The 25,743-nt window shown below is 29.2% G+C and overlaps 1 protein-coding gene across 1 annotated transcript; it reads right to left on the reverse strand.

Moving 5' to 3' along the window:
* Window positions 1–5,843: 5,843 nt before the first annotated feature.
* Window positions 5,844–8,339, reverse strand: LOC106774225 (BAG family molecular chaperone regulator 3-like). Its single transcript, XM_014661144.2, has 4 exons — window positions 7,483–8,339; window positions 6,959–7,215; window positions 6,724–6,870; window positions 5,844–6,624 (listed from the first exon to the last, which is right to left on the reverse strand). Exons 1-4 carry the CDS (start codon window positions 7,739–7,741, stop codon window positions 6,187–6,189), a joined length of 1,101 nt encoding a protein of 366 aa, XP_014516630.1. The 5' UTR covers window positions 7,742–8,339; the 3' UTR covers window positions 5,844–6,186.
* Window positions 8,340–25,743: the final 17,404 nt, after the last annotated feature.

A 25,743-nucleotide genomic window follows, 5' to 3' on the forward strand; every position in this document is an offset into this window, starting at 1 on the left:
TTTTTTGACAGAAGATTGAAAGTAGTGTGGAAAAGTAATGTATTTATAATAAGAAAGTATATATGGTTAGTGGAAATGGTAAACATCATGAAATTTTAAAATAAAATGTGAATTGAATTCAACTTATTTGTGCATTAAAGAGAATTTTGTTTATCCTTGTCACTCGTCAATCTCGACTTCATAGTCATTGGTAAGCAAAGCTTCCGTAACGCTTTTGTAAAACGGGATTTATACCCAAACAAGAAAAAGTTGAATCCGTAACATTCTATGCTAAGTTTTAATTTTAAATCCTTCGCCTATCTTATTTGAATTCAAGATATTTGAGTTTCGTTTTTTATTTATTGAAAGGCAAGGGTAGAATGTATATACATAGTAATCTAATTATTATATTCTTCTAATGGCTTTTATATATATATATAATATTTTGTATTCTTTTGTGAAAAAGTTGTTGAGGTAAAGTTACATCAATGTTATTGAGATTTCTTGGGTTTAATTAATTGAACTTCCCTATTATATATGTGTAATAAGGCTTGAAGCCCAACCAGAAGTGCCTTGTGTTATATGCTCTAACTGGGGCCATTGTTTTCTGCACTCCTTACTTTCCATGTGCACTTCCATTAAATTTCCGTTGGATATCCATTTTAAAAAAAGATCTAAAATAAATTGAAGAAAAATAATAATATTTAAAAACCAACAGGTAAGCAATATAAAAAAGAAGAAGCAATTTCTTTTTTTTTTTTTATCTTCGAAGTATATCACCATATTATCTTGAAAAGTAAACAACACTCGAGTTAATTTTTTTTTTTTAAATTGAGATGGAAAGTAAACTACACTTAGTTAATCTTCAAAAGTTAACTCGGAGAATTTTAGAGAGAGAATTAAACTGAAATGGAAGGTTTTCAATTCATTCAACCCAATGAAAATAATACAGAAAAAGAGGAAAGCATTATGGTATGTAGTTATCCTCATTAGTAGGGTTGTACAATGGATGATAACAGATTAGAACTCATAAAACAAGATATAATTTCTTTGTTGATGGCTCACCTAGGGTTTGCTATTTCTTTTTGAAAAAAACTTAACGATAAAGAATACACAGGAGTTAAATAAAGATTGAATAGTAATACAACACCTAAAAATAAGAAAATCTAATGGAGTAAAATGGGTAATTTTATTTTCTAAACAAGTAACGGATACTTGCTAATACGAATAATATGATACCCGAATCCAACCTAATAATAAACAGATATTAAATTACTCAGTATTCACATATACCTATTACCTGCATACGCTAATAACATGTAAGAACAAATTTTACTAATAAATACATTTGAGTACGAATTTTTTTGCCATGACCCATCATTAAAAACTTTTTATTATTTTATAATTTTTTATTATGATTATTTACTATTTATAATAATGTAGGTTAACAATTTAATTTTTTAAATATTAAAATATTATTCAATAATATTTAAATAGTTTGATCGATTAATTTATTTGTTTAATTTGACTAAAATTTTTATTATAATTTTAAAGGAGTTAACCAATCTAATTCATTATTTTATATCAAACCATATTAGAAAACTTTTGGCTTATAGAAATACATACTTTCCATGCACCTCCATCATGGTGGTTAACATATCAAACTGCGTCTCTCTTGTTGTCATGAATAAATCCAAGGAACAAAATTAGAGTCGTCAAAATGAGTTAAAATCTGCGAACTAACCTGACTCACCACTGGTTTGGGCCGGGTTGGGTTTGAAAAAATTAAATTTTTTTATGCAGGTCAAATTTCAATCCGACTCATGCGGGTTAAATCCGTGGTGAACCGGGTTGACCTGTCAACCTACCTACCTAATCTTTTTAATTTATTATTTTATTTATGAAACCCTAAAAAATAGAATACTCTCTTCACTGTGTATACCAAAAAAGTAACATCTACTCTCACAAATCACTCTCACGGAACTTGCTCTCGTTTACGGTGTTTTCACTCTCACTTCTTCAATGAAATTCTTTAAGGAGCAGGTTTTTTGTATGTTTTTTATGTTTGTTTTTGGATGACATTTGAATTATATTATACATTTTATTATTATTTTGGATTGTCTTCAATTTAACACCATTTTTTTGGGAGTGAAATTTGTTTAAATTTGAATATAGAAAGTTTCTAATTTTTTTATTTTAAAAAAACTGTAATTAAATGAATGGGCTAGTGAGCCAACCCGTGGTGGGTCGAACCGGGTTCAGATTTTTCTGGTTCGCTAATAAATGAGCCGGGTTGAGTTGACTCACTAAATGATCAACCCATGGTGGACCGCACCGAGTCGAGCCAGATTACCCATTTTGACAGCTCTAAACAAAATGTTTCGGTCTACGCAATTTGCAAGTTACTTTTAATATTAAAAAAATTACTTTTGGACTACGGGATATAAAAATAAAAATATAATTGATGAATTTTGTGATCTAGAAAACAATTTTAGATTACGAAATTTTTTCTTTATAAAAAATATAAGTTTCAGATTATGTAATTTAAAAGTTTTTTTCATGCAAAATATAATTACCAGTTTATCTTCACCTATCCTTGTCTACCAAAAGAAAAAAAGTGTTTTTGAAAGACACTCCCAAATTACACAATTTAAAAACTTTTAAATAGCACAATCTATGAGTAAAAAACTTACATATTACATAATTTCGAAAAAAAAAATCCAATTCTTTTTCATTTAAAAAGTGATATTTAGATTGCACAGTTCAGAAGTAGGAAGAAGTTTCCAAATTACCCAATTTAAAAATAATTTATAATAACAAACCAAGAATTTTTGTACTTATGGAATTATGGGGTGCAAAAAGAAATCCCCTTATGGTGTTGCATTTTAACAACAAAATTGAGCAAAATTCTCGCAGAAACGAATGAGATGGATCCAAATTTTAACAGGACTTTTCTGTGAACATGTTTTTCTCTTCGATATGGGCATAAAGGAATGTTCATGTAAGGGGTTTTTCTTTCTACACCCTTTGTTTTTCTTCTTGTACGTATTAAATTTCTTCATGTATGTACATAATAATATTATAATTTAAATTTGTTATAAATTAAAAAAGTTTAAATTATTGATTGTGATTGAACGTGTAATAATTTGAATCCTCTCGACTCATCTTCTTATACATATTTTTTAATTAATTAAAATTTAAGAAAATATTTATATAAATGTCTACTGTGATGCTAATCGTTACATAATCAATTAATTCGTATTATTACCCCTATCAAATATATATATATATATATATTATTTCATAGTTCTATGAAAAAGGTAAAAACAGAAAAGAAGAATAATGTGTTTCATCTTAAAAAAATAGTATACTGTGTTGTAAAAAGAAAGCATATATAAAATACGAAAAATAAAAGAATAAACAGAAGAAAAATGTTTTTTTAACAATTCTTTTTACAACTACTTATATGATAGTTCGTGATTGGTTCGTTTTAAATATATGAATCAATAAAATAACAACACATAATTTATTATCAAAAAGTTATTAAAATATCATAATTCTAATAAAAAATAAAACATTTGATATGAAAGTTGACAACACATGACAAAGTTATTAAATAAGTTTGATAACAACTTGACAATCACTTTACAACAACTTAATAACAATTAGACTACTGAAACCAACACAATAATTATAGCTAGACAACCATTCAACAACGCATAATAATTATCTTTTTATGTTAGAGTTAGAGTAGGATTCATATATTTATTATAATCTTTCAAAGATAATGATAAAAGTATTATAAAAATTGACTTGTTCACTAGTTTAATAAACACATTAACTTAAAGATTAAACCAATTGTATTTCCGATTAAAAGATCAACTCGTTCAATATTAATAATTGAATCCTGATCAGATCATTAATCTAGTTTAGATTCTAAAATAAGTGATGCTGAGAAAAAAGAGACTTATATTTTTGTCTTTTGATGTGGCTTTGTAAATTGTGTTCCCTAGAGTTTATTAAAGAGAGGAGAAGTGAAAGCTTTTTTTTACTATGTTTGCTAAATACTCATATTTCAAATTTGGTGAAAATCGCTAAGGACAAAATTATTTAATAAAAATTAACGAATAATTAAATTGTGAAAGAGTAACAAAAACTAAAGATGTTAGAGATTCAAGATGTCAAAATAAGTTCAACAGTTCATTTTGGGTTTGAGTTTAGTTAAGTTATAAAGAAAATAATTTTTTTAAATGTAGATCAAATTTAATCCAACTCATTGGTTAAACAACTTTGAATCGATTGTTCCGTGACCCACCATTAATAAATTTTTATTATTGTTTTTATTTTATTTTTTTTATTGTAATTATTTAGTACTTATAATAACGTAGATTGAAATTTTTTTTTTAAAGATTAAAATGTTATTCAATAATAATAATATTTGAATAATTTGATCGATTAATTTATTTGTTTAATCAAACTAATATTTTTATAATAATATTTAATGAAACTAGTCAACACTTTAATTTTATTAATTAATAAATAAAATGAATTAGAAGAACATAATATTCTTAAATGAATCAATTTAACTAACCCATTAATTTGGATCAAACCAAATTACAAAACTTTAGACTTTCTGGAAAATAAGTTGAATTAAACTGATTTATTTTTAACTCAATCAACCTGTATAAACAAAGTTAGTTCACTTTGACACCAGCAAAGAGTAATTCTAAAGACTTAATAAAAATATTAGTATTTGTAAAACATTTATTAATTTCACTATTTGATTAATAATCATTAAAAAAATTAAGCTTAGATGGGTGCTTCAACTCAACAAAAAAAAGTATATACGAATGTAGAAGAAGCATTAGTAACATAAGTAAATGTTCAAAAAGTTGAGTATTGTTGTACTTTCTTTAAAAGATGAAGGTATAAATTACAGAGAGAATTTGCCCCCATGAAAAGTTAAGAAAGACCAATCTCAGCAAGCCTAGATTTATAATGAAATGATTTTACTTAGTGACAAGTTTACGTAAAATCAAACCTAACCTGAATCCTAATTTCGTGGGAGAAAAAGTTTGATGATATAATTAGCATTAACAGGAGCCTTGTACTTTGTTGTTTGAAGCAATAATACATAGTTATATGTGCAGTTATGATTCCCAGGATGGATTGCTTTCTTCCAAATCTGTGTATTACTTTCATAGTATATCATTAGCTACAAAAAAGTTGATGATCTTGTAGGCTTACTTACTAGGACAAATGTCAATGCCTCTTGTACGTAATCATTGCATGAATTATCATAAGGGTAATGATAGACAACATTTTTTGACAACATTTGAACATCATCATACATGATTGGTCCAAATGACACAATAATACCATTATGAACCAATTACACAATGACACATATGATGATGGTGAAATGTTGTCAAAAAATTATTGTCTAAATATCTTTATCTTTATCATAATAACAGGTCTAAATTGCAGAATCAAGCTTAGGAGACTGAAACAGGCTTATTCTTCACTCCTCAATTCTCACAGCCTTTGCTTGTGGCCAAAGAAGGGAAATTTCTAAATCTGGAATGGCCTCTGTGCTGAAATGGTATCATTATTAGCAAAACTTTCTGATTTCTTAATAGTAATTTACAATCCACAGTCATCATTTCAACTTCTCCACTTTCAAAACACTTTTTATACTTGCCTTCTTATCATTGGTTGGATTAGTAAAACCCTTTAACATATGTAAGTCTTTTTGCAACTTGTGGCCCCCCACAAAGATACTGCTAAATAATTCTTATTATATCAGCAACCAAAGGTTCAATGCTGCTTCACCAAGAAATACACTCAAACACACAGCAATGGCATTGAACCTCAAAATTAAGCTATGTGGTTGAATCCTAATGCTTACATTAACTATGCCACAAATGCTTATAACCATAGTGTATATATATATATATATATATATCAAAAATAGGCCCTTACATTTGATTAATGAATTCGGTGGACACCAAAATCACAGAGAAATGTAACTTTTTTTTATGATAATGACTATGATGGCAACCCCATTTATTTGTGAAGTAAATGACAGATTATAAGGGGGTTGCTAAACAAATCTAAATACAGAAAAGAATGTAAAACATATAACACTCTGAAGTGGAAGACAAACCCAAATCACATCCACACAAGTAAAAGCAAGTGGTATGGTACTCAGTTGAAGAATTCCCAATTGAACTTTGGAGGACCTGAATTATGAGTCAGTGAGGGGGGTTGTTGTGGTGGGGATGTGGACTGCACAGGGATTAATGGTGGGGCAGAATCAAACAACTCCCAGTTTGTGGTAACTACAACTTCTGAGGTCGAATTCCTTGAGGTTTGGTGTTGTTGTTGTTCTTGGTAAAGTGCTAGAGATTTCTCATTTGAGTTCCTAGGTTGTTCTTGTTGCTGCTCTTGAATTGGTGCTAAGGCTAACCTATTATGTCCATTTGAATGCTTTTGTTGTTTCTCTTGAACAGCTCCCCGCCTCTGCCCATTTGAATGCTTATGTTGTTGAGGCTGCACTGCACCATGGTCTCCATTGCTGCTAGGCACAGAATTCTTAACCTTCAGCAGATCAAGAGTTTCAACATACTTTTGAACTCTTTTTACCTTCAAAAATTAAGCTTTTTTAGAACCATGAATGAAAGCAATTTGAGATATTGTAAATAACACAAATGAGCATGATGCATCTAAATCTCCTAACATTACCTGCATTTTCCTCTGTAATTTCACATCCCCATCAGCCATTATACCGTCCAATTTAAGCAATTGATTCATCAACAACTCAATCAGATTCAGAACATCTGTTTCCACAACTTTCCCACCTTTGCTAATAATTGACTCAAAGGCTGATACCTAACCAATTCCAATCATTCATAATCAAATTTTTGCAAAAATGAAAAGAAAAATTCATAGTAATATCAATAGCAACCACAATACATACCCTCCCTGCAAGCCTGTCTACTTCCAAGCTGATTGCTGAGATGGACTTTGCAGCTTTCTCCATCTTAGCGTTCTTCCTTATCTCTAACAACCTCTTCTCTTGACTAATAGGGTCTTCAACTAGCACTATCTTGGACTTATCCTTCACCCCAACCATGTCAAGAAAAGCCTTTGAATCCCTCTCCTTGTCTTTGTAAAACAGCTTTTGGTCTTCATGGTGTAACCCAGTTGGTCCTGACAACATCTTCTTCAACTCCCCTGCAAACCCAGAAATTATAAAAACAACAATCACCAAAACCTAGATATGGGTAATTTTTGTATTATCCTTCTATCAGAATTACAATTTCACTAAAAAAATCTATGTAAAGGTAAAACTCTAATTTCTATAAGATAACAAGAACAACACTAAAATTACCTAAAAACTTGTGTCCATGTTTTGTCTTGCAAGAAAAGGGTAAAGAAACATAACTAGCAAACAAAAACCATTAAAACTTGAGAAAAAATAAATAAAAAGTGAAGAGTTACCAAATGTAGCTTGAGAACTAATGTTGACTTCATGGTAAATTGAACCATACTTGACCCTAACTCTAATTGTGGGAACAAGAACTGGGTTCCGATCCGAATCAGCGGTTCTCATCTGAACCAGCATTCCACCTGGTCTCATCTCCCATTCCTTTGAACCGGGCTCAGATCTACAAGCAGCTGAGCCTCCTGCATTCATGATGGAAGAAAGACCATTTGTCTTGTGATTGTTACCACCACTACTATTCCTCATCCTCATCATCTTCTCTCACTCTTTAACTTTCACAACTATGCAACAAAAGGGTGTGTGCTTATGGAAAGACCAGAGAGGCTTAGATCTCTGAGGACTCAGATTCTCTACCACCCATGACAGAAACCAGACTGACCCAATTCACCGAAAGCCTGCAAGAACATGTCTCAGAAATCTCTGACCCCAGCATTCCACAGCAAGAGAGAGAAAGACACGGGATAAAAAACACCAAAAAGCTTTGAACTTGGATAGAGAGAGAAAAAAAAATAAACTTGGACCAATCAACGGCTTGTGAGGAAGAACTACTCCAACCCCTTCAAAAGCTGAACCTGCCAAGGGTCAAGGCACAGATCTTTTCACTAAAATGTGGCTGAAACTTGCGCGTTTCAGAATTTTACAGCATAATCTTGAACAAGGAAAAAACAAAGAGCTTGAACAATCTGAAGCTGTGTTTTTCGTTTTTCTGAAGGAAACTGATGCGAAGAGGTTGAAGAAAGTGAGAATCTAGAAAGAATTGAGGAACTGATTCTCCCTTGCTGTTGTGGAGAAATCAAAGGGAGAAGAAAGTGATGAAATGGAAACAGAAAAAAAAATAATATAAAAACGAGTGGCCAGCTAACTATGCTGACACCCTGTGATATATACTCTGCACTTAATTAATTAATTATTTAATTGAACTAATTAAGTTTTTAATAATTGTCCTTAAAAATATCATATGATCAATTATGCTTTTGTTTCTTCTGCCCCATTAATAAGATTAAGTATTTCATCACCCACTGATCAAATTGTAATTATTTTTGTCCTTTCACTTTAGAGAGCATTTTGACTTTGGGCAAGTCTGAATTAGTTTGTTTTAAAATAGTTGATTTATTTTTTAAAAAACTCTTCAAGCAATAATTGTTTTGAAAATAATTGAAAACAAACATGAACTTCATTTTAATTTTAATTCCCTTATGCTAATCAGTACATTTACCATATATATGCCCGAAAGGAAGAACTTAATGTGCATTTTACTATGCACGATAAGTTAATTATTTTTACAGCAATGATATCAAAGTCATACTTAATATGATTTATATTAATAGATAAATTAAAAATATCTAAATTAATTAATAGATACTAACAATTAAAGTCATCAACATCTCTGTATGGGTAATTTCTCTTTACTAACAATTTGTCTAATCCTCAATAATTTACAAAATTAATAATAGTTAAATCAATTAATATAAAAAATTGAAAAGAAAAAAGAAAAAGAAATAAAAAATGGTAGTTGGAAAGTAAGAGAAGAAGACAACAAAAGCCGGCAAAGCAATCTTAATTTCTTCATAAATGGTTAACAAAACCGACGGGAGGGAAGAGAGTGTTAGAGTTTGAGTGCATTTTGGTTCAGCATAAAGATGCTGTGCCCTAGTTCTCTTAATGCCACGTGTAGTTGTAGGGGTAGTTAGGGAATTTAGGGGTAGACCAATGATTGTTGTTGTGCATCGAAGAGTTATACTGAGTTGTTCAAACAGTGAATCTTTACCCGCCAAAGCTTCTGATTGGTCACCGGCACGTGTGATGTCTCTCCTTGGAAGTAATTTTAACCTAGGTGAAAGTGAAACTCAAATCAAACAATCTAGGGTTTGATTACTTGGTTCTAGGTTTTTTTATGAGTACTTACACACGTGCTGGTTCCTTCTTTTGTGCCTTTCTTTGTAACAATCTATAATTTAAGAATCAAAACTTTGCTTTTCTTCCAATTCAATAGTAAGTCATAGTCTACTTTTTCATCTTTCAAAACTAAAATATGCAAAATTAACCATTGACCCATCTGTACTAGTTGAGGTTAGAAGGCATGATCTACTTTTGTTTTTCTAATTTCATCATTAAATATATTATTTAAAAAAAATATGTAATTATTGTTAAAAAGTGAATTTTAAGTTTAATTCAATTTTACAAAATTGGTTTTATCTTTAGTCGATGAAGGACTTTTAACACACTTTTCACGTCAAGGTGTATATATCTCGAGTATAAGACTAGACATTAATAGATGATTCGATAACGACCCAATAACAGGTGAAGCAACATGTCGAACAACAAATATCACTAGGATAGATTTTAAAGAGGGTCTGATACCATATTAAAAGATGAACTTTAAATCTAACTCAATCTCACAAAACTGACTTTATCTCTAATCAATACGAGACTTCCAACAATTATTTCATATTAAAATTACATGTATTTTGTATTACAGAAGAATGATAGTATTTGTTGAAATTAAGATAGAAATATAATTAATAATATTATTAATACATGTGATCACCGACGCTTTATTTTGTTGCATTATATAATAGTTGAAAGTATGTAGATGGAAGGGGAAGAATTCAAAAATGGAGGCCAAGCACTTTGGTCCCTTTCGATTCAGGTAAAATTTCGTTTTTGATGCCATTTGCATGCCAATAGCTTCATTTAATGGGAACATTAGGTTAACTTGTCTTTTCCTCTATTAATCAGACAATTACGATATCTGTCCTTTTTTCCATTACCATTTTATACTTTTTTTTCACAATTTCTCTAATCTAACCTACCACTTAATATAACTCTCTTTCTCCATCCTTCATCAATGCTATAATTCATTTTCTCCTTAATCATCAATCTCATTCTCACCATTGCAATTTATCTAATTATAATTAATATAATAATCCTATCACTTTTTTTTTTAATCTCTCAAAAAATTCAAACAATGCCATCGTTTTCTTACGAAAATATAGGGACTAGACATTATCAATTATTATTTATAGGACTCGAAAAAATTTGGTGTTTAAAAGCGAAATTGAAATGACCGGACTTATCTATAAAATAGACAAGCACCATCTTTAATTTTTGTTTCTTCATGTCATAATAAAAAAATAAAATGTTTATTTTATTTTTTTAAGCATAAATAAAAATTGAGAAACCCTATTTAAGGTTTTGAAGCATGCACTTGGCAAATGTAGTACTACTTAAAGGTTTCTTGTATGGGAATATTGTTCCTTATAATTAAGAAAATTGAGTGCTATAATAATATCTCAAGTGTACATGAATGATTTCTTTTGAAAGAAACACTTCCTTGGAAATTTATTAAGTTAATTGTTACTATATCGGTATTTTAAGTGCGTGAAATTCAAATAAAGTAGTTATTTTCTTACATTGTTTTATATTTATTAATTAGTTCTATTAAATGTTTTTATGTCAATAGTTTAGCTTTATAAAGTTATATAAGATAGTTTTGCAATGCCTTAGGTAAAAACTTAGATGGAAAAGGGAGAAAAAGAGAGATGAATGAATGAGGGACACGTGGCGTGCATCCGAGGCATGATCATGATACTAAAAGATAAGCAGAGTACATAATTTTCGACCTATTGTCTCTCTTCAAATTCAAAGGGTGTCTCCCACATTTACGATCCACCGACAGTTTCGCACGTGCGAGGTTAGTGGCACGTGACAGAGTGCTGCTGGTTTACCATGGTGGTTGTGGTTGTGGGTTACACTAATTATGCAAATATCTCTTATATAATTAAACAATATATTATTTTAAAAAATAACACACATTTTACGTTTAACTAATAATAGAAAATAGTTTACTTCATTTATTTTTATTATTATAATGTCAGCCATAAAATTTGAACCTAACTACTCCTATAATTGAGTCAAGTCAACTGAATTTCATGATACTTTCTTTAGAAGAAAAAAAAGAGTAAATAATTAAAAATGACGATAAATTAACGTGGTTTGCTTAAATTAAGAGAGAGGTAAAATTGTATGAAAAAATAATAATATTTTTCATATGAAAAAAATATTTTTTTATATGAAAAAGGAAATAGCCCATACACATTCAAATAAAAAAAATGCGTAATTAAGTTGTGTATGTAATTTATCACACAATGTACATCTTATTATAATAGTTTAACTCATACAAGGTCTTATAAAAAGACTATACAGCCAATCAAACATAGATTATACATAATATGACTTTTAAGCATTTATTTAAAAAAATAAAAGTGTTTTGTTTAATCACATGTTGTATTTCTTTAAAATAAATAAATTTAAATCTTTAAATATATTTTATTTTTAAGCTTTATATAGCTAATTTGACTCGAGACTTTTTAAGAAGAGTAGTGGAATTAAAGAGCGGTAAATAAATATCTTTTGATATATACATACATACATATATATATATATATATATATATATATATATATATATATGGGTTTGTTAATTCGTCTATGTCTTTTTTTATTTGGTACGTTTTAACAATGTGTACTGTATTATAGTAGACAAAAATATCCTCATATATTATAAATTATAAGTTTTAAAGTCAATGATATTTAAATAATTTTCATTCTCAAAACTAAAAAAAAAAAAGAAACTCTCATTCCTCTGAATCGTTTCTCTTTCATCTCTCTCATTCTAAACCTTTCTCTTTCTTGGGGGTTTCTTTTTTCTTATTTTAATTTTTAGAATGAAAATTATTTAAATATATTTGACTTTAAAATTTAGAAGTCATAATATATAACGGTATTTTTATCTACTATAATTTGATACACATTGTTAAAATGTATTAATTGAAAAACAAAGGTACGCCTCTTAACAAACCATATATATTATGTAATATTTGAGAAAGTTAAAAAGATAAATCTGAGAGTAGAATTTACAAAATAAAGTATACTTTTATTAAGTACAGATTATATAATACGCAATTACACCACAAAAAGAAAGATGTCGGTGTATTTCAATCAAAGCTTTTTCTAATCAGATATCCCTAATTTTTATATTATTATATATTCATATATCATTATTAATGCATCTTTGATTATTAATAGAGATTAGTTATACGCTCTTTTAAGCATCCATATACATTAGTTTTTAATAAAAAAAATTGTTGTTTAGGGGAATGGACAGTTGAAAATGAGACATTTGATTGTTGACAACATACCGACCAATTACAAGTAAGTTATAAAGACTTAATACATAAAATCTTATGAAAAGAATATAAAAAAGAAAAAACTAATTTTCTTATTATATTCTTTTTAGTACTACTTTTCAAAACATTTCACATCAATAAAAGATATTATATTACTTTTTCAAAATTGAATTAAATTTAAAAGTTATTTATTTACTTAAAGTGTATATATCAATATAAAAGTTGACAAATTTAATTTTTAAAATTACTTTTTAAGGTTGAATTTCACGTTTTAAAAATATTAAAGTGTTTTTAAATTAAGTAAAAATTAAAAAGGTACTTCTACGTTCATAAAAGAGTACATCAAACTAGAAGTTCTAAAACAAAATAAATGTTTGTTATGCATTTTGAATATTTCAAAAGAGTAATCGAGTATTGTTCACTTTGCTTGTTTTTATAGGATTTGTACATAAAGTTTTCTTCGTATATTTTTCAAGTGGCTAATTAAAATGATGGGTCTCGTATATTATGCATCTCTATGAAAACTTTGAAATAATCCGAAAATAATTACTAATAAATTATAGGTTTAATATCTTTGAGGGTCCCTATTTTTATCAAGTGTGTTCAATTTGGTTCCAATTTTTTTTTTCTATTCAATGTTGTCCTAAATAATGTAATTTTTGTTCAATTTGCTCCTTTTTGCAAACGACATCTAAATCGTTAATGGCAGACAGTTCAACTGTATATATCATTGCTGACCTGCCTTGATTGATACATGACGCAGCCAATGAAAGACAGCCACGTGGCAGTCCCTTCCCCACCCAAAAAATTAGGGTTTCTGAATGTAAGGGGGAAGGCTTCCTTACGCCTACGCCACCGTGAGAGGAAAATTAAATGGGTTTCGAAATGTAGGAGCGTGGCGATATGAATCTGGCTCGTGGTTGCTTGTCTGCGATTTGGTTTCTTTGGTTTCTTTCTACTTGTAGGTTTGAAGAGCAATTTTGCGATGGTTGGAGAAGATGAAGATTGATGGAGAATGGTACTTTTACGGCAGCGATTATGCTCTAATTGACTTTTTCGTTCTTTGTATTTTCCTTTGCAGGTTGAAGACTTGACGGAGAAGATGAGCTCGCGCATGGCTCATTGTCTTGTTGCGGCAGTCATGGTTGTCACGACAAAATGTTGATAGGGTTGGTCATGGTGGTGTTTCTAGGTGGTTGTTGGATGGAGAAGATGAACAACGGTGGTGGCGGCGCGACCATCTGGTTAGAGTTTCAAAATGTTTGATGATGAAGGTGCGAAGATGGTGGCTGACCATGAGCATGGTGGCAACTAAGGTTAGGGAGAAATTAGGGTTTCTGAAGGTAGGAGATTATAATGACGTGTCAAGGGTGATGTGTCATTTATTGCACAGTTGGACTGTATGGCGTTAACAATTTAAACACCGTTTGCAAAAAGAACCCAATTGAACAAAAATTACATTCTTTAAAACAACATTGAACAGAAAAAAAAAAAAAAAACCGAGACCAGATCGAACACACTTAAAGAAAATAGGGACTATTAGGGATACTACGCCTAAATTATAATAACTTTGAAACTAGTGAGTTTATTATAAATTTGATGTAAATTAGGAATGATTAATTATTTTATATAACTGTTTTAATGGTAAAAGTGATTTCTTCTTGGCACCATTAGAAAGAAGGGCAAAATGTTTTGATTAATTGATATTTTGTATTCTAAATTATTGATTTAACAATGGGGACGTACATTTTAAATCATTTTATGAAAATTAATTTTTTAAATAATCTAGACAAAAACATTATCTAAAGCTACCTCATAATTAAGCGTCTAAACATTAAACTATTTTTATCATTGTCATATTCAAAAACACTTATTATACATATAATCATTCATATTACACGATATTTGTTGTTCAATTAATCTAGACATATATATTTCAATTTTTGTTAGTTGGCTTCTAGCCTCAGCATTAACTTCTATGTCTAAAGATTGCGATGATTTTAATGTATGTACTCTTTAACATTTTGTATTTAAATTATACGACTCATTATTTTTATAAAAATTAAAATAATAAAATGAAGATCATTTTTATTTACATAATAATGTGATGTTTATAAAGATAATGTGTTTTAACATATGAAAGACTTTGAAAAGATATATAGATGAATCACAACGCTGTTTTATTATATTATTATTGCTTACATATTTGTAAATATTATATACTTTATTTTACCAAAAAAATTATATTATGAAACAAAATCCTTACATTGACCCTACTCATATATGGTCAGTTATTGTATCACTCTCCGTGAGTTTTCTTTAGTCGTTGCTATATTATTTGAAGGAAAACATATCAGCAACAAGTCAAATTAAATTATGAAATCATGACCTATTAATTAAATTCATTTATAATTCTTGACAGATTTTGTTTATATCAATAATAAACGTTTAAGAAGATAATATTCTCTAACATGCTTTTTCCTGGAATCTTCTCTCTTATTAATTATTAATTGGAGTTTTAGTTAGACTGTTAATTTAGAAATGAGATTTTCCATATAGAGAATAAGATCCATATATTCAGTGAAATTCACATACAGGAGAGTTGGTATATAAAAAAGTATTAGTTAAAGAATATGTTATTAATATTTATCTCATAAAAAAAGCTATAGTTATGTTATGTTTAAAGTTACATAATAATATATATTGTATGGGATTAGCATAATATAATTAATTTTTAACTTAATTAACTGGTTTATTTTATAATTTAATAAAGTTATCATAATTACTTAGTTAGAGTAGGGATAACAATTAAACGGAATTAGTGCATGTTTGACTATTTTTCAAGGTAAAATTACACCTTGATTCTCATTCTCCTAATATCTTATTTTATCTTATTTGTATTGAAAAATAGTTATATCTGTACTCATATTTATATATATCTATTTCTTTATTATTTTAAATATTAATTAAATAATTTTTTATAAAAATAAAAGTTTCAGTAAAAACATTATATTATCAATTATTTAATATAAAAAAATATATATTTTTCTTTTTTATGATATTAAATTTGAAAAAAAAAATTATAACTGTATTAATATCAAATGAGAGTATTAAGTAACAATTGAGTAAAAGTTAAATAATAAAAGAAAAAAAATTAAATGATTAAATATGTGTATGAAATGAGTTATAAAATTAAGGATTAAAAAATTTAATATAAATTTCTTAGATTATTTAATAAATTAAAAGTGTTTTTGTAATTTAAAACATGGATGAATATGATGAAAGAAATAAATATTAAGACAAATTTGTGAAAAAGGGTTGGACGAATATATACATATTTAAGCACATCCTCAATCAATTTAAAAATTAAGTAATACATATACTTGTACCAATACTCAATAAATATGATAAGTTTTTATATAGATCGGAGCAATATTGAAAGTGTAGATGAGTTCATATGTTATTTCTAAGTTGGAAAAGTTAAAAAAAAAATAGTTCAATAGATTTTATTGATAAGTTAATCAATTTAAAAACACATAACACATCAATATCCAGATATTTAATTAATCAATAAATGTATACACTCAAATAAAGTATTATTTTAAATATTAGTATTATATATATTATCTAATGATGTTGTTTTTGTTTTAAAAAAAAACACATATGGCAGATATTTAATTAATCAGTAAATGTACACACATTAAACATATAGTATGATAAAATGTGTGAGAAAAAAACTTAGATAGTAAACTTTATAAAAGAATGATAGTTGGGTAAGAAAATTTATGATGAATTAAAACTTAAAGTATTATGTGCATTGTTATATATTGAGATGGATGTTATATGAAAGATATTTAATGTGCATATATAGTTAGTTCCATGTGGAAGAAATGGAGTGATGCAGAGACATAGACATAAGTAGGGTAAAGAATGAAGAGTAAAGAGAAATAGAGAAGCTGGTTGATGGGACATGGAATACTGATAAAGATGATAAGATGTTAGGTAGAACTAGAATGTTTGTATAGGTTTCGTGAAAGCGTATGGTTTGTGTTGAAGCCACATGCATGTGTAAGCATGTGAAGTGGGGTGTGGAGTGTGGAGTGTGGTCAAAGTGTGAACCAGAAACAAGTCTTGTAATTTAAGGGAATTACTAGAATCCTCTGCAGAATGCAGCAGAGACCATAGTATTATTTTGAATGTTTATTATGTTGTTGTTGGTAGCTTGTTTTCTGGTTCTTTATCAGGAGAAAACAGTATGCAAAAGTTGGAAACCTATGCACTCACTTTCAGAACTATGTAATATCAGTGTCCAAGGCAACGTCACGGACATGTCTAGATCTTCAGTGTGATTTTGTCCATTCTTCTCCCTTAATTGTGAATGATTATTAGTTGGGATGTGTGAATAACAGTTCATTCATTGTCTATACTGTTCGTTAGAACACATATCACATGCTAAACTTTTGTTTATTATTATGTATCGGTTTTCTCTTTTGCAAAAATTGAAATAACGGTATTATAACACATTTTTACATTCGTTTGATACATAATATAAAGATAAAATAGTTATAAAAATGTAAACTTTGATATTTTTTAAAAAAAAAAAATAAAAAATAAATAATAATAATAATGTCAAATAAACATAAAAAAAATTAAGGTGTGTAAAAAAGAATATTTTTATAAAAAAATTAATTACAGTGGAAAATGGTAGGGAAAGGTTTAGTTTCATTCTCAACATGGTTTTGATAACAGTGTCAGTTTATTTGCTAAGGATAAAACTAGGGTTTTACACATAGGGTTTGCAAGTTCGAATTAAAAAAAAAAAAAAAAACCTTAATCATTTCATAACTTTAGATGGTTCAATTTGACTTTTCTTTAAGATAATTTGAATTTTTTTTAACAAATTTAGTTTGATCTTCTTTTTCATACCTATGTGATTTAATTTTCTTTTAAAATACTTAATTAAATTATTTTATCAATCCATTCGTTGAAAGGAAAACAGGAAAGTAAAAAGTGATGGATACAAGAAAACGAGTGGAAAGAAACTATTTTCCTTATTACATATAAAAAATTGACAAACTAATCAACTTTTCATTGAATTTTTGTACCTTTAATTAAAATGTGAAGAAAATAATGAATTTCTTTTCAAAAAAATAGTATTTTTCAAAAGTTTTTATATTTCATCTCTCTTCACGATATATATAAATAAATTTATAATTACTAGTTTTACTTAATTTATTTATTACTTTTAAAAATAAAATTATTTTCAAGATACTTTCTATTCAAATGAACAAATACATTTTTAATTTGCTTCATCATCCTATTCTTTTCATCCATTTTTTTCTTCAATACCTCATATTTTATTTTTATTTTCTTCCCTTAAAAGGCAAGAACGTTTCAAAGTCAAGTTATTTTTATAAAGTGATTTGTTTTAGCTTTTCAAAGAAATATTTCAATTTGGTTTCTTTACACTTATTTATTAGTAAAACATAAGTAGATTTTAAATTTAATTCAATCTCATAAAACAAACTTATAAGGTAAAATTTGCATCTCACTAATATATTATAATTTGACTTTATCTCTGATCGATGTGAAACTTCCAACAATACACTTTATCTTATATTTCATAGACACAAAATAACCCATTGAAAATATGAACTTTCCTTATAATTATTGGGATCAAAATTAAGCTACATTTGACAAGACTAATCTTATAATGAAAGATTAGTGTTATATTTATATTTTGGAAAGAGAGCTTTTTGTGTTGATTATTTGTGCTAAGCATGATTAACTAAGTATACACGTCGGTTGAAAGTGTCAAATAAAAGCATTGTAAAGGTAAAGATATGGTAGGGTGTCTCTGTACTTGCAAGTAGTACTGTCACATTTGAAAAGAAGAATCTAACAACTTTGGTTAACGAAATTAGAAGACATAAAAGAAAACAAAAGAAGAAAATCACCGCACATAACATTATAACACAACAATAATCACAGAATAAGAAAGAAACAGAGAACATAGACAAATTTTCATCTTTCTCTGTCGGTGGAGAAAAGTCCAAAAAAAAGAGACCCAAATGAAAAAAATTTCACTTTAACAAAGAAAAAGAGATGTTTGGTTAGGGTGGACAATTCCTTTCTTTGTGATGCAGAAATTAATGTGTTATTTGCAGACATTGAAGTGGGTACTTTGGAGATGGTTGAATTGAATGATGGTGAGTTACAATGACGTTTGTAATATAAACTTGGAAAGGTTGAACTTTTGGCTAGAAATGGCTGTTAATTGCTATGTATAACCAAAACCCAGCTGCTATGAAAATGATAGAACACCATGCAATGCAATTGCAAGGTTCAGATGTTTCCCATATACCCAATGCCATTATCCCTACGCAATTTCCAATCATCTTATTATTATTTTTAAGTCAAACTACCATTTTCCAATAATTCAATTATTTTTCTCTCATAATTTCATATTTATTTTTCATCAAATCTATCCTCATAATCAATATATAAATAAATATGTAAACTTTATTTCATAATTAATAACTCAAATTTGTAAAGTTAAGTTAGACTCAAATTTATTTACAATAAATGTGTTTTTAACTCTTGTAAGAAAATGTTTCCACGTAAAGAAATAAAATTTTGATAGCATATTGTGTAGTTTACATTGACACATCAAACGATAAGCTATTTTATCTACCATAACCATAAACAAATAATTCATATGGATCAAACTTTTGCTTCATGCATGCTCTTAAGTATTTAAAATGTATTAAGCATGGCAATTTCTAGTTACTTCAGGTTCAGGTTTGCATACACGTTACTTCTACTACATTCATTACGACTAACCGAAAAAGAAAAATTATTTTTTATTTATTATTTCTAAAATTTATAAAAAATGTGTATGTATGCAGTATTTTCTATGAATTTTCATAATATTATAATTAAAAATAAGAGTATTTATAATTTTTATTTTTATGATAATAACTAGGCTTAATAGAACTAATGGTCCCTATTTTGGTTGGCAAAATTCGTTTTGGTCCCTATTTTTTTTTTCTGTTCAATGTGGTCCTAAAGATTGTAAATTTCGTTCAATCTGGTCCTTTTTGGAGACGCCGTTTAAATAGTTAACGGCAGAAACTCCAGCTGTGCAGAAAAGTGTTGACGTGGCATTTAACTGCCCACGTGGAGTCCGTACAGGCATTGTGAGGTAAAATCTGAAATAAAACTAGGACCATTTCGAACACACTTAACGAAAATAGGGACCATCAGGGATATTAAGCCTTTCTTTAATGAAACCCAATTTTTAATGAGGGTGGATAGCCAAATTAGGGTTTTTAACCAATCTTCTTCCCAATCTTGGTGGTTGATTAGCCATGTTTACTTCCCAATCTTCTTCTTCTTGTTGTTGCACTAGCTTGGGCCACCAAAATTGTCATTCCTNACTTGGTGGTGGTTCAATGGGGGTAGAGATAATCCCTATTTGCAATAATCTGCAGGTTAGGCCTCAATACCACAATCTGCAACAAACTAGACCCCAACAAGCACCACTTCCTAAAGCTTCCAAAATCATAAGGCAAGAACCCCATTTTTTCCACAACAGTATGAGTAAAGCCCTAAACCCCAAAAAAAAATGCTCAAATGCTTGTCAAATGAAAACCCCGTTGGTGAAGAACCCATTATTCGGAGGTGATTAACTTATTCCTCTTCTTGAGTTTGTCGGCGATTTTGGAGGGAGAACGGGTGGTAGCCATTGACGAAGGCAAAGGTGAAACAGGTTGGGTTCCCAAATTCTAAGAACCCTAATGAATTTCAAAAATGCCAGGTTGTGTTCCCAGGTTGTGGCATTTTCAAAAAGCAAACCCTAATATCTGCAATTTCAATTTCAAATGAATAAATCTACCTCATTATGCCTAAAAACCCTAATTTGGGTATCCACCCTCATTAAAAATTGGGTTTCATTAAAGAAAGGCTTAATATCCCTGATGGTCCCTATTTTCGTTAAGTGTGTTCGAAATGGTCCTAGTTTTATTTCAGATTTTACCTCACTATGCCTGTACGGACTCCACGTGGGCAGTTAAATGCCACATCAACACTTTTCTGCACAGCTGGAGTTTCTGCCGTTAACTATTTAAACGGCGTCTCCAAAAAGGACCAGATTGAACGAAATTTACAATCTTTAGGACCACATTGAACAGAAAAAAAAAATAGGGACCAAAACGAATTTTGCCAACCAAAATAGGGACCATTAGTGATATTAAGCCTAATAACTACTTCTCAAGAGTAGTTTCCTTGCATTTTTCAATTAATAAATTTCGTTATGCTTATAAAGGTAAAAAAAAGATTAGAAAAAACGTCAAAATAAGTTAACACATTTCACATTATTAATTATTATATATATGTCAACATTGAAGTAGGTTTATTATTTTCGTACGTGGTGCTTTTTGTGTTATGTTTTGATAAGAAAGAAGGTAAGAGGAGAAGATTTATTTCTTATTTTCATGACAAAATTTGATGCAAGCTTCAAGGTGGTCTTACGAAATTCAGGAGAAATAAGTTGAGTAAAACAACTTTAGGTTCAACTTTAAAACAAAAATCATAACACATTTCTTTTTAATAAAATAAATCTAAATAAACATGTAATTGTTTAAAATATAAAATTTGAGCCTAATCTTTTGAATTTGCCAGTGAGTTTTCCTCCATGAATAATGCAGTAAAAATTACAAAAATAACATTTAAAAAATAGGTTAAATATATATTTTAGTCCTCATATTTGTTCCTCATTCTCAATTAGGTCCTCATGTTTTTTTTTGTCCCAATTGCATCTAATATTTGTAAATTTAAGGCAATTAAGCCCTTTTTTTTTTGTCCCAATTGCATCTTAATATTTGTAAATTTGAGGCAATTAAGCCCTTTCAATTGGTCTATGGTGTTAGTGGCCAGTTAACGGAGAGGGCTTAATTGTCTCAAATTTACAAATATTATGATGGAATTGGGACAAAAAAAAACATGAAGACCTAATTAAGAATGAAGAACAAATATGAGGACTAAAAGATATATTTAACCTAAAAAATATTACGGACTTCAAAATAAAACTCGTACCTCGTACACATTAATTTTAATGTAATATGAAAATTAAAGTGAAGTCGTACACTTAAAAGACGTACGACTTCAAATTTAATAATTTTCAAATAGTATACCAGTTTTATTATTATCTTTAATTATACAAAAGTCGTGATTTTTCCTTTTTTTTTTAATTTTTTTACAATTTCTAATATATATATATATATATATATATATATATATATATATATATATTTACAAACTTTTCATTTTATACTATTTTTTAATAATTTGATTAATTAGACTTTAAAATTTATAATTCTTTTAATATATTTTCTAAGAACCCATAAATTCGTCTTTTTAAAATTGGTAATGTGGCCTAAGTAATAAGATTTAAATATTTTAATATTAGAAATTCAAATTGAAGTTTTATAAAACGAATTTCATTATTTCAAGTCATATTATCTCTCTAAAAATAGTTTTTTCTAGTATTTTTTCTTCTCTTTAGGTGTTTTAATGTTGGGCCATCTATTTGAAGATCTGGAGGACCAAAGTGATCGTTGAAGTGAGGTCTACTAGTTTAGCCGAACAGTTCTTGAAAAAGAGTTAGTTTAAACTCTCTTTTTTCTCTAGTTTCACATTTTTCGATGCATGTGAATAGTCTTCTATTATATGTGTCATCTAAGCTTTTCCTTTGATTATTGATAACGGTAATTCTTACCATTATCTGTGGTGCAATTTTCTTACAAAATCAACTCTCTTGAAGCTTGAAACATGCTTAATCCTCTCTTTTATCTAACTTTGTGAATAAGTTTAGCTTGGGTTACACATATGAGTTTTCATCACTAATTCCTCAAGTTTTGTAGGAAATTTGTGTGCTTTGGAAGAGCATCCAAACTACCAAGAGTGGGAGCCCAAGAAAAGCTGCAAAAGCAAGTGTTTTGGAGGATCATGGAAGATTTCCCATGTTTGGGCGCCTCAGGAGGAGGGCTGAGCCCCATTCAATTTGCATTTCACTACAAATCTCATGCTTGGGTACCTTAGAAGGGGGTTGGGCGCCCTACAATTCCCTGTTTCACCCAAAACTTCGTGCTTGGGCGCCCAGAAGGGGGCTGGGTGCCTTTCAATTTGCTGACCTTGTGTAATCCTCGCGCCTGGACGCCCCAGAAGAGGGGGACTGGGCGCAACTATTTGCTGATGTGACACCCTAGACCTATTTAAGGATTCCATGCAACAAGGGTGCCATGATTCTTTGGTTTGCTTGATATTGGGAAATATTGTGTGAACCTTGAACTAGACTAAACACATAAAGGAAATAGTGTCTAGGGATAGATCTTGGACCTTTAGTTGTCTTAAACCTCTGATCTTAATGCAGATGAACTTGTTAGGTTACCAAGGGATTGAGATTTAATGAGTAAATCTAGGCTCTCTCTACCAAGTGATTGAGTTTGAGTAACTTAATAGGTTGAAATGAGCATTTAAATGAAGAAGTAGTCATGTCCATTTGCATGAGAGTGTAGTAGGTACAATCATTCTCCAACATCTCCATTCCATATCATTTCTAATCATTTCATTTCCAAGTGTTTTAACCCCAAGAAGTTCAATTTACCACTTATGCATTATGTTTATTTTCATTGCACTGAATTTACATTAAACAAATCATTTTTTAGTCTAAATTAGTTAGACAATTATACGATTGTAAAGTGTCATACGAGTCTTTTGGGATACGATATCCGGTCTTACCGGTTTATTACTTAAGACAATTTGGTACGCTTGCCAAAGAGCTAACAATTATCTGCTAATCAATGGTTCTAATCGCGTACCTTGATCATGTTTCTGTGGTTTGTAGGTACAACTAGAACTCTCTGAGTTAAGGAAGCAGTTTTAGGTTCCTTTTAGGATCGTTTGGTCGTTTAATCGGTAAGGGAAGCTAAATACCTTAACTCTTTCATTTTAGTAATTTTGATAAATCTAATTTTAAGTATTTTAGTTTGATTAAATTGACTGAATTATTGAATTGAGTAAATGGGTTTGCCAAAATTCTAATGTTTTGTACATGATTAAGTGAATATTGGTTTGAATGTGTGTTTTCTAATATTGAACTAATCTTGTAGTGATTGATTGTTAAATGTGCCTATTTTAGTTGCTTGAATTTGTGGAAGTGATGTTGTATTGAGTTGGGAAATTCTGTTGAATCATAGTATGGTAAAAAGAATAAAGTTATAGTTGATTTTGGTTTAAAATAAGGGTTTTAATAGGTGAGTTTTAGAAAGGCTGGTCTAAGCGAAAAAAGTGATGATTTAGGTTTTGATGTATGGGTATTTGGAGTGTGTATGAGTTGTGAATTGATAGATTTGGGATTTAGGATGGAGTAGTAGTCAATTGGCTATGTTTTGAATGATTTTTTTTAGTGTATTTTAGAGGTTTGGATTAGTGAATTTTGGAAACAGCAGGTCTATTATATATTAGAGTGTTTGAAGTTTGTGATTGAGTCATTTTAGACTTGTCTAGACTCGTAAGTTGCTCAGATATGAGCTAAAAGTGGTAGAATTGAATTATAATCTAAAGAATGGTGCTTTAGTTGATTTTGGGTGGGAATTCAATGATGAATGGGTTAAACTTTGTTACAGTTGGATTGTTTATACTTGGGCAAGTATAATATAGATTAAAATCTCAAATGGAAGTAGTAGAAGGTCGTAGAGGTACATAAGATAAGATTGGTGAGGATGAGATGGTACAAATTTTGCAGAATTGGGTGTTTTGACAGTGAGTTGCATGGGTTGGGCGAGCTCCATCGCTGAACTTGTGGAGTTCATTATTTTTGCTCTGGCTGGGTGAGTAGTTTTAGTCGTTGGGCGAGAGTATTGTCAGACACCTCTAGCTAAGCAAACAAATTTGGTAGTTGAGTGAGAAAACTTTAGCTAAGCGAGCAGAATCTGGTGATTGAGCGAGAATGTCAGAATTTTAATTAAGTTTTCCTATATCTCTTGAGATGTATTCAATGATTGTGATGGTGTGAATGATGAAACTAAGATTTGTTTATAACATGAGTTAGGCTTATTTTAAGTGGTTTAAATGAATTTAATGTATATTGAATTAGAGGATTGTTTTATTTGATGAATACTAAACATGATATAAGTGTTTTGTATGGATCAAGTATGAGGTGAAAAGGATTCCATGGGGAAATCCTTATGGGAGTTCTGTTGTGTAATGTAATGAAGTATGGGTTCCGAGGTTGGGGAATGATTTTGACACTCTCAATAACCTTAATCTCAAATAGAGATGGGTGATTATGTTGTGGAGAGTAGTAAGAAGTCCTAGTCTATGGTCATTGATTTTGGCCATAGATGTTTGACAGATTAACCTTGGTGTATTGTGGTTGTGGTTATTATTATTCTGAGCAAGTTGCTCCACCATATATTGTGTAGGTTCCCCATGAGTCTGACATCAATATATACATTCGGGTAGATGGAGTTTAAGGTTGATGGGATTATTTGTATTGTTTGATTTATATTTTGAATGTGATATTATTGTTTTAAAATATGCGTATGTTCTTTTGGTACTTTAGCTTACCTTTGCTTTTGTGTTGTCTATTTGTGTGTTTTATTTGCTCTTTTGCAATGATCATCTTAATGGTGTGAGTTTAAGTGGTGTCTCTGGTGAGCAGGAGCTAGCTTAATGTAAGTTTTCTTGTTTTTAGACATTTTTTAATAATTTAATTCACAAATTAAAATAAATAGTTCTAATCTTTTTTACTATTTTATTTTTCTTAACTTTATATGTTAATATTTCTTAATTTTAAATAAATGAATTATTAAATTTATACATGGTATTTATGTGTGTGTGATAATATGTATATTAAAATTTTTAGAAATTGTAAAAAAGTTAAAAAAATCAAGTTAGGATAAAAAAAAGATAATGAAAAGCTTATGAAGTCTTGGAGTACGATCAAATTTTTATACGACTTCACTTTAATTTTTATGTCATCGCAAAATTTGGAGCATGATTTCTA

This window comes from Vigna radiata, chromosome 1 (genome assembly GCF_000741045.1).
Source record: "Vigna radiata var. radiata cultivar VC1973A chromosome 1, Vradiata_ver6, whole genome shotgun sequence".
NCBI classification, from domain to species: Eukaryota; Viridiplantae; Streptophyta; class Magnoliopsida; order Fabales; family Fabaceae; genus Vigna; species Vigna radiata.